The 10,548-nt window shown below is 46.4% G+C and overlaps 1 gene segment (V, D, J or C); it reads left to right on the top strand.

Annotated features, from left to right (window-relative positions):
* Positions 1-8,580: 8,580 nt before the first annotated feature.
* Positions 8,581-10,151, top strand: LOC137308039 (T cell receptor alpha variable 3-like). The segment is given in 2 exon segments: positions 8,581-8,599; positions 9,760-10,151. Coding segments are annotated over 2 exon segments (411 nt in total).
* Positions 10,152-10,548: the final 397 nt, after the last annotated feature.

The following is a 10,548-nucleotide window of genomic DNA, read 5'->3' as shown; positions in this document are numbered from 1 at the left end:
ACATCCCTCTTCAAAGCTCTCTGCGGCACCACTGGGGTTGAACTTGCAAAAGCAAAGTGTTGATTTCAGTCAATCACTATTTCAACCCCTGGGTTTTTTGTGTGCAGCACCCGCCCCCGCGCGGCCGATCTTTGAGATGAGACAGTTTTTCAAAGATGTGACAGGACGGAAAGGCACCAGATTCAGGACTTTCGATTGTACAGATTAATCGTGTTATGTAGCCCAGAGATCTGCAGATCTGTGCTCACAGCAGGCAGAAATGCCTGAATTTGTTTTTTTTTATTCGTTCATGTCGCTAGCGAGGCCGGCATTTATTGCCCATCCCTAATTGCCCTTGAGAAGGTGGTGGTGAGCCGCCTTCTTGAACTGCTGCAGTCCGTGTGGTGAAGGTTCTCCCACTGTGCTGTTTGGTCGGGAGTTCCAGGATTTTGACCCAGCGACGATGAAGGAACGGCGATATATTTCTAAGTCGGGATGGTGTGTGACTTGGAGGGGAACGTGCAGGTGGTGTTGTTCCTATGTGCCTGCTGCTCTTCTCCGTCTAAGTGGTAGAGGTGGCGGGTTTGGGAGGTGGTGTCGAAGAAGCCTTGGCGAGTTGCTGCAGTGCATCCTGTGGATGGTACACTCTGCAGCCACAGTACGCCGTTGGTGAAGGGAGTGAATGTTTAGGGTGGTGGATGGGGTGCCAATCAAGCGGGCTGCTTTGTCCTGGATGGTGTCGAGCTTCTTGAGTGTTGTTGGAGCTGCACTCATCCAGGCAAGTGGAGTGTATTCCATCACACTCCTGACTTGTGCCTTGCAAAAGGTGGAATGGATTTGGGGAGACAGGAGGTGAGTCACTCGCTGCAGAATACCCAGCCTCTGACCTGCTCTTGTAGCCACAGCATTTATATGGCTGGTCCAGTTCAGTTTCTGCGCAACGGTGACACCCAGGATGTTGATGGTGGGGGATTCGGTGATGGTAATGCCGTTGAATGTCAAGCGGAGGTGGTTGGACTCTCTCTTGTTGGAGATGGTCATTGCCTGGCACTTGTCTGGCGCGAAAGTTAATTGCCACTTATCAGCCCAAGCCTGGATGTTGTCCAGGTCTTGCTGTATGCAGGCTCGGACTGCTTCATTGTTGGAGGGGTTGCGAATGGAACTGAACACTGTGCAATCATCAGCGAACATCCCCATTTCTGACCTGATGGTGGAGGGAAGTTCATTGATGAAGCAGCTGAAGATGGTTGGGCCTCGGACACTGCCCTGAGGAACTCCTGCAGCAATGTCCTGGGGCTGAGATGATTGGCCTCCAACAACCACTACCATCTATTTCTGAAGATAGAACTGCGACCAATCCGGGTCTAAACTCACCCATGTTAAACCCAGGCCTTTCCCGATTGACATGTTGTGGCGAGGTGACAGGAACACTTTATACACTGAGAAACTGAGACCTGTGCGTGTTTTCATTGGGAATGGAAGGGAATTAAGTGCAGAGAATGGGAGAGGGAGAGAGAGAGAGAGAAGGGGAGGGGGGAATAGAGGGAGGCAAAGTAATTGGAAATCAAAAGACTTTTTAATATTCTGTGTAAGACTCTACTCACATCCCTCCTGGAGTACGCTGAATTGCGATATGTTTCTCCTTATCATGGGTGAGCTGGTGTTACCGTTGAAACGAAAGAGAGGCTGCCCGAGTACTGGGCAATTGGGACCAGTTCTGGGGCATGGGGGTCGTGTTCAAACCGGACGAATCACATCTGAACCTGGCTGGGAATATCGAAGCACATGGGAGGCAGAGTGCAGTGACTAACGGATGCTTTTTCTGACTGGACAGAAGTATGCAGTGGGTCCCCCAGGTTTCAGTATGAGGACCATTGCTTTTTCTATTATATATAAATGACCTGGACTTGGGTAAGGGAGTAAAATTTCGAAGTATGCGGATGATCGAAAACTTAGCAAATTAGTAAATAGTGAGTGGGATAGTAGCAGACTTCAGGAGAACATAGACAGACTGCCGAAATGGGGAAACCCGTGGCAGATGCAATTTAATGCAGATAAGTGTGAACTGATGCACTTTGGGGGAACAGCATGGAGAGGCAGCATAATCTAAATGGTACAATTTTGAGGGGGGTGGAAGAGCAGAGGGACCAGGGGTGCAGATTCGGAAATCTTTGAAGGTGGCAGAGGAAGTTGAAAAGGCGGTTAAGAAAGCGTATGAGATATGTGGCTCTGTGAACTGGGGCATTGAATACAAAAACAAGGAAGTCATGCTCAATCTTTACAAATCACTGGTTAGGCCTCAGCTGGAGTATTGTGTACAATTCTGAGCACCACACTTTAGGAAGGATGTCAAAGTCTTGGAGTGGGTAACGAGGACGTTCAACAGGATGATACCAGGAATGAGAGACTTCAGTTATGTGGAGATGTCGGAGAACCTGGGATTGTTCTTCTTGGAGCAGAGAAGATTAAGGGGAGACCTAACAAATGTATTCAAAACGATATGGTGTTTTGATAGAGAAAATAGGGAGAAATTGCTTTCTCTGGCAAGTGGGTCGGCAACCAGAGGTCATAGATTTAAAATAATTTGCAGAAGAACTAGAGGGGAAACGAGGAGACATTTTATCACACAGAAGATTGTTGAGATCCAGAACGCACTATCTGAAAGGGTCTTGGGAGCAGATTCCATAGGAACTGTCAAAAGACAATTGGACATTTACTTGAAGAGGACTAATTTGCAGCAATATTGGGAAAAAGCTAGGGTTTGGGACTAAATTGTGATGCTCTTTCAAAGAGCGGGCACAGGCACGATGGGTTGTAAGATGTATGATTCTAAGATTTACCGCTGAAGGCACGGCCACTAATGGTGGGGTGATCGAAATCAGGGATGCGCAAGAGGCAAAAGTAGGAGGAGCACAGATATATCGGATGATTGTAGGGCTGGAGGGGGTTACATAGATAGGACTCTGCTCTGAGACCAACCACCACTGCTGAAGGACCTTTTAAGCTTCGAGTCAGATCTCTATATTGCAATTGATTACAGTATTGCAATTAATGTCTCATTTCTTGATCGATGCACTATGTCCAGTCCATGTCTTGAAGTAACATTTCTTTCACCACACTGATCCACACATGGCTCTCTTGAGTGTGGTCGAGGCATTCTCGATCTGCAAGGAGACAACTGCACCGCTCTTTTTTCTTTGATCATTTGCTGTCCCCTGGTGGGCACAGTTTGCAATTACACTGTTTGCCAATTATTTTACTATTCGTGTATCAAGAAGGAATAAACATTTATACGTCACCTGTTCACGTCGTCTGAATGTCTCAAAGTGATTCAAGTACATGGGAACATAAGAACAAGAGTAGGTCATGCAGACTATTCCGCCATTCAATTAGATCATGGCAGATCTGTATCTTAACTCCATCTGCCCGCCTTGGTTGCGTATCCCTCAATACCCTTGCGCAACAAAATCTATCGATCTTAGTTTTGACATTTTCAATTGATCTAGCCTCAATATATGTTCACACGTGTCACTACTGAATATTAACACTTAGTTTGAAAACGAAATGACTGGCCTGGATCCTTACCGGAAATAAACACCCCAAACACAAATAAAAGATACCGCTATTGCAACCAGTATGGGTTCCAGCTATGCCTGCCTTTCTGTGGGATACGTGGAACATTCCTTGTTCCAGTCCTTCTCAGGTCACCTCCCACGCCTCTTTTTCCGGTATATTGATGACTGTCTGGGTGCCGCTTCCTGCTGTCGCCCTGAACTGGAAAATGCCATCAACTTTGCTTCCAATTTCCACCCTTCCCTCCACTTCACATAGTCCATTTCCGACTCTTCCCTTCCCTTCTTCGACTTTTCGATTTCCATTTCTGGAGATAGGCTGTCAACCAATATTTAACATAAGCTCACCGACTCCCACAGCTACCTTGATTGCACTTCCTCCCAGCCTGCTTCATGTCAGGACTCCATTCCCTTCTCCCAGTTTCTCCGTCTCTGTCGCATCTGTTCTGACGATGCCACCTTCCACGCCACTTCTTCCGATATGTCTTCCTTTGTTTCAGCCGAGATTCCCCTCCATTTTGAATTGACAGGGCCCTTGACTGTGTCCGTCCTATTTCCCACAATCCTGTCCTCACCCTTCCCGTCCCTCCCAGTAATAGGATTAGGCCCCCCTTGTCCTCAACTTCCATCCCATCAGCCCCCACATTCAACGGATCATCCTCCGCCATTTCCACCGCTTCCAACTCGATGCCACCATCAAATACACATAGTCCCTCCCCTCCCCTTTCTGCATTCCAAAGGGACAGTTCCTTCCACGGCACCCTAGTCCACTCTTCCATCACCCCCAGCACCCACTTTCCTTCTCACGGCACCTTCCTGTGCAAGCGGAGGAGATGCAGCACCTGCCCTTTCACCTCCTCCCTTCCAACTGTCCAGGGCCCCAAACACTCCTTTCAGGTCAAACAGCGGTTTTCTGCTACTTCTTTCAATTTAGTATATTTTATTGTCTGCTCACGATGCGGTCTCCTTTAAACTGGGGAAACCAAACGCAGTTTGGGTGATCGCTTTGCTGTACACCTCCGCTCAGTTGGCGAGCGCTTCCCTCACCCATACCATTTTAATTCTCCGTCGCACTCCCACTCTGACCTCTCTGTCCTCGGCCTCCTGGACCGTTCCAATGAAGCTCAACGGAAGCTTAAGGAACAGCACCTCATCTTTGGATTAGACACATGACAACCTTTTGGATTCATCATTGATTTCAGTATCTTCGGATGACAACCACTCCTCCATTTTCTTCCGACAGCAGGTGCTGGTAATGGTTCTGCTGTTGCCATTTACAGCTCCTCTAGACCCATCTTTTGTTTCTTTGCTTGTCCCATTACCACCCTCTTTTCCTTGCATCATCATTCTTTTTGTCATTTAATTACTCCTACCCTCCACCCTATCAGAGACCAACCCTTTTGTTCTTTCCTCCCTTTCCCTTCCTCCCTGCCTTTCCCTGGCTCTGTACTTGCTTAAAAAACTGTTAAATCTTTAACTTCTTCCAGTTCTGACGAAAGGTCATCAACTCTGTTTCTTTCTCCAAAGATGCTGCCCAACTTGAGAAGTAAGTCCAGCATTTTCTGTTGTTATATCAGATTTCCAACATCCGCGGTATTTTGCTTTGTGACTGTATACAGTGAAACAGGCAGACACCAACAGGAGGGGATTGATAAAGGTGAGACTGAGTTTGGTGATACAGAGATACATGAAAAGAGGGAGATAGATAATGGTCTGACCGAGTACAAAGTGCTACAGCGAGAAACCAACAGAGGGAGATAGATAAAGATGAGTCTGAGTACAGTTATACAGAAAAGCAGCCACAGAGGGAGATAGATAAATGTGAGATTGAGTATAGTGATTGATACAGGGAGACACCAACAGAGGGTAATAGATAAAGGTGCCTCTAAAGACAGTGAGTGATACAGAGAGACACCAACGGAGCGAGGTAGTTAAAGGTGACACTGAGTACAGTGATAGAGAGAGGCACCAACAGAGCGAGGTCGATAAAGGTGACACTGAGTGCAGTGATAGAGAGAGACACCAGCAGAGGGAGATTGATAAAGATGAGTCGGAGTACAGTGATGCAGAAAGACACCAACAGACGGAAATATATAAAGGTGAGACTGAGAATAGTGAGTGATATAAAGAGAAACCAATAGAGGGAGATAGATAAAACAGTGATAAACACTGAGTTGGGGCGGTCCGCTGTGAGCTCAGAGGAGTGTGGGCTGGTGTCAGTGATAAATAAAGTGTGGGAGCTACCCGGTATGAGCTCATAGAAAGTGTGAGCTGGTTTCAGTGAAACAGTGACATACACTGAATGGGAGCGGCCGGACTAGGCTTACTCCGAGACAGAGCTTGTTTCGTTAGTTCGACAGGAAGAAGCCTTCTGAGTTGGACATCAAGCGAAAGTGTGGCTCCTTGTTAGTTTTCCTGGATGTAATATCCGTGTCCTGGGAGTAACTCGACCTCCCTGTACAATTCTTTCAGCCGCCTTTTCATCTGTTCCGATAATGTTCCGAATTTACAGAGTTTCCCTCCTGATTTATACTCTGATCTGCACGGATGTGAACGGTGAAGATGAGGTGATACAGCTCCCTCGGGCGGCGGTTGTTGGTGAAGATGGAATCGTATCCATGAACTGCTCCGCTACCTTTGCATTTAACTTACTGCACTGGTACAGACAGCACCCCAATCAAACACTCCAACATCTGGTAATGGCAACAAGAGGGGCGGATAAAAACGGGAGGATCTCTGCTTCAATCGGGGGTGGCAATAAACTCAGTATCCTGACTGTGAGAGACGCCAGCGTGACAGATACCGCGATCTATTTCTGCGCCGTGAGACCACGGTGAAACAAACATACAGACAGTCCGTACAGAAACCTGCGCTGAGGGGGAGCGCCGGTCTGCTGTGTTTTGAGTAACGGGATTGGGAGGGGCCCGTGTTTCATAATCGGAGGGTGGAGGGAATAAGAACAGAACATTAGGAAATAGAGAAGAGAGAGATTTAAATAAAGTCAGAAATTAAGAGTTGGAAACACAGAGAGAGGAAAACAAAGAGAAAGCACGAAAGAAAGAACGAGAGCGAGAACGAGAAAGAAAGCATTGGAATGATAATCGGAGTGCAGACGACAGCAAGTTAAGAGCAATAAAATAATGCTTGAAATAAAGAGAGTTGGAAACCGGTAGAGGTAATGAATGAGAAAGCAGTATGGAAAGAATGTGTGTGAGAAAGAGATACATATAAAGCATTGTAATAATAAGAGGAGTGTAGAGGGAACGAGAATAGCAATCCAGGAAAGAAGGGAAAGAAAAAAGACAGAGAAGGAAGTCAGGAACACAATGGGAAAGGCTAAGAGAAAGCGATGAAGAAAGAGATCTATAAAAAAACTACCATACACTTTCCATTATAATCACTATTCTCCGTATTTACACAGTTTAATTTTCTCCAACAGTTCTCCCAATAACCTGCAGCTGGAAACGACACGACAGATAAACTCACCTTTATTCTCCTCATTATCCTGACAGCGTAAAGTTCTCAGAATCACCGCCAGAGGGCAATGTGGTCCCACGTTTCACGCCGCCCCTGGAAACTCGGTCCGAAGTTGTTGCTCCGGTTTGTGTAAATATCTGAAGACCACCTGCCTTTGTGTTTGGAGATTTCAGCGAAGTTTTTATTCCTTCTCCCGCTTTTGTTGGCTACGGTTCATCACCAAATTCTGTCTCCCCAAGCCGATCTATTATTTCCTTTGAAATGGACCAAATGAACGTGACACTTCTGATTGTTTTGTAAAGCGACGTTTGGAAACTGTATCTTAAATGTTAATTATACGGAGTGAAGAACAGGCTAAAGGAATGATGTGATATGACTGTAACGCGGGTGAGGATTTTCTCCCGTGTCAATAGCCATTTTCCTGACCCGTGTGATTAATTTCAGTGCAGTTTAATGACGCCCGTTGTTAGCTTCACTGAGGCTGAATCTCAGGGTTTCGAGACACATTTGGATCCGGTGATCTCGTCGCTCCTCGCTCCAGAAAATGGTGGAGACAAGTTTTCTCAAAGTGCCAAAAACAGAGTGTGAATGTAGATGAAGATGCTCAGTTTATTTCACTCACTCTCACTGATCAGACTGAGGTTCTTGGTGGGAGTGGGGTGGGTTCATTAGCCTTCTGCTGGAGACACACAAGAGGGATGTTTGCTCTGGCCTGTGTGTTAGCGACTTCGCAAACAGTGCGGAAAATCTCCTTTAAAATGTTTTAGCCAAACAGTAAACTCATTCTTTGAGAATGATTTGATAATTTCAAAGGTAATAATGACCAGAGGAAATCTACCACATGGAGTGGAAACAAACATTCATCAAAGCGACCGATTAAGGCCTGTTAAATATGAGCCGAATCGAACTAATTTTGTAATCTCGCCCTGCCTGCCCTGTGTCACTGGAAACATTGCTGCAAGTGTTCCCTTTTTGGCATTGGTTGGGTTAGCAGTGCAATTGTACGGGGAACTGAATTTCTGTTCCAAAACAGGATTTCCCGACTACAAAGTTACAAACTCGTGGAGCATGATGCAGAACGGTATTGCACGGCTCCTGAACATTACATCACTTCTCAGTAAGTATTTCCTTCCCAGTTAAAATCCATTCTACCGCTGACTATTGTAACCCCGATGCTATTTTTCGTTAAATGATGATGATGGTGATGATAATGATGGCGATGATCGTGATGGTGATGATGATGGTGATGATAATGATGATGATGGTGACGATGATGATGGTGGTAACGGTGAAGGTGATGATGGCGATGATGATGAAGGTGATAATGATGGTGATGATGGAGATGATGATGATGATGATGGCGATGATGATGATGATATTGATGGTGATGATAATGTTGGTGGTCATGATGGTGATGATGATGGTTGTGATGATGATGGTGATGATGATGATGGTGGGTGATGATGATGATAATAATTAAGATGGCGAATACCAATATTACTTTTTATTTGAATGGAGCCACCAAGACGCAGCTTAACCGTCGGTTCCTGAAATGACGATTGAAGAGGAAAGTAATGTCACACTAACCTGCACCTTGATAAGAAGTCATGCTAACTCTTATGTGTACTGGTATAGTCAGCACCCCAGGCAACCTCCACAGTACGTGCTTTGTATATATGCAGGGATGCATATCCGGAACCATGATTTCACTAACCGATTCTCTCCCGTCTATGCCGTCTATGTCCTCCTTTATATCGGCTGTGGGTAGTTCTGATGTTCAGTGAGCTGCCCTTTTAATGGGAGCCACCGGCACTGATAACAGAACAACAGTAAATATTTCCCTACGTTTACCTCACCTTACAGATTGACCCTGTTAAATGGTGAACATTGGGTTTCATCCCCGTCTCGTTCTCTGCTCCCCCTCTGACGTCATGAAACGGAGAACAAAGGAGCTGAGAGCTGATTGCTTCTCATCTGCCGACTCGGTCAGGGATGAACCAATCGGCAGGGAGCCCGGATATTACTCACCATCTTTCCAACTCTTGACTAAAATAATTCCAGGTTCAAACCGTTCTGTTCAAATTCGCCATCAACTCTCTGCAAACATGTTGGGTGTTACTTTTTATTTATTCGCCGCAGCTGCAACCCTCTTAACTGGTAAGTTTGCAAGTTTACTGTGTTTCATATCTGTATTATACATAATGTTTAACCGATCGGTCGCTGTAACGCACGGATATCAATTGAATGATCCGAAATGAAAAAAAACAACCCGGATCCACCTTGACTCAACACTGAAGACTCTTTCGTGCACTCCACAGTGAATGAAAGTGGAAGAGTTGAGGTGAGAATACAGGCGAATGGCAAACATATCCGCCCCGCCCCGCCCCGTCACGCCTCGCCCCGCCCCGTCCCGCCTCGCCGGAGTCAAGGACTGAGTTTGTCGGACACACAAGTCTTAAACACACAGACCATTTGGAGTTCGACCTTCACATCACAGGAGGTGAAGGTGAGGAACGGATCCCGTTTGGAGGTGCTGAAGGTTCATTAAAGGAAGTTTTATTCATTCGATCCAAGAACCTTCCCGTTGCAGCAATGAGCTGTGGGGGAATATACTTCTATTTAACCGCCCTGATTTACTTCTCAGGTAAGTGTTGAGTGTGACGGGCTGATTCCAGGAACAGACACAGCGATGTGAAATTGTTTAATTTAATATCACTCTGGGTTCTTGCAGGACATTGTCGAGGAGACTCCGTTTTCCAGACACCAGCTGCAACCACAGTAAGTGAAGGAGACGATGTTCAGCTGTTCTGTAATTTTACAGCTACAAGCAGCATCAACCCTTACCTATTCTGGTACCGCCAGTATCCCAGTGGATCCATAGAGTTCCTGCTACAGAGAGACAGATACAGCAAGAACCAAGAGAAAATTCCAGGGGAACGTTTTTCAGCCAAGTTCGATCATTCGGATAAAACCGTTCCGCTGAGAGTGTCTGAAGCACAACTGACAGACTCGGCGGTGTATTACTGCGCTCTGAGACCCACAGAGACACGGAGCTGGGCTGAACCAGTACAAAAACTGTCAGAGTGTCGCTCAACATATCGGCGCTTTAGGGGAACGTTGTGATCAGGGGCGAGCCTGAGCTGGTCCTTGTATTTCTGATCATTACTTTAATCCATTCTCGGGATATGGGCGTGGCTGAAAAGGCCGGCATTTATTGCCCATCCCTAGTTGCCCCTTGAGAAGGTGGTGGTGAGCCGCCTTCTTGAACCGCTGCAGTCCGTGTGGTGAAGATGCTCCCACAGTGCTGTTAGGTAATTAGTTCCAGGATTGTGAACCAGCGACGATGAAGGAACGGCTGATCTATGAGCAAGTCGGGATGCTTTGTTTCTTGGTGGTGTTGTTCCCATGTACCTGCTGCCCTTGTCCTTCTTGGTGGTGGAGTTCGTGCGTTTGGTAGGTGCTGCCGAATAAGCTTTGGTGAGTGGCTGCAGTGCATCCTGCAGACAGCACACTCTGCAGC

Source organism: Heptranchias perlo, unplaced genomic scaffold, assembly GCF_035084215.1.
Source record: "Heptranchias perlo isolate sHepPer1 unplaced genomic scaffold, sHepPer1.hap1 HAP1_SCAFFOLD_118, whole genome shotgun sequence".
Lineage (NCBI taxonomy): Eukaryota > Metazoa > Chordata > Chondrichthyes > Hexanchiformes > Hexanchidae > Heptranchias > Heptranchias perlo.
Note: the sequence above shows the minus strand (reverse complement) of the source record. Positions and strands in the feature narration are given on the sequence as shown.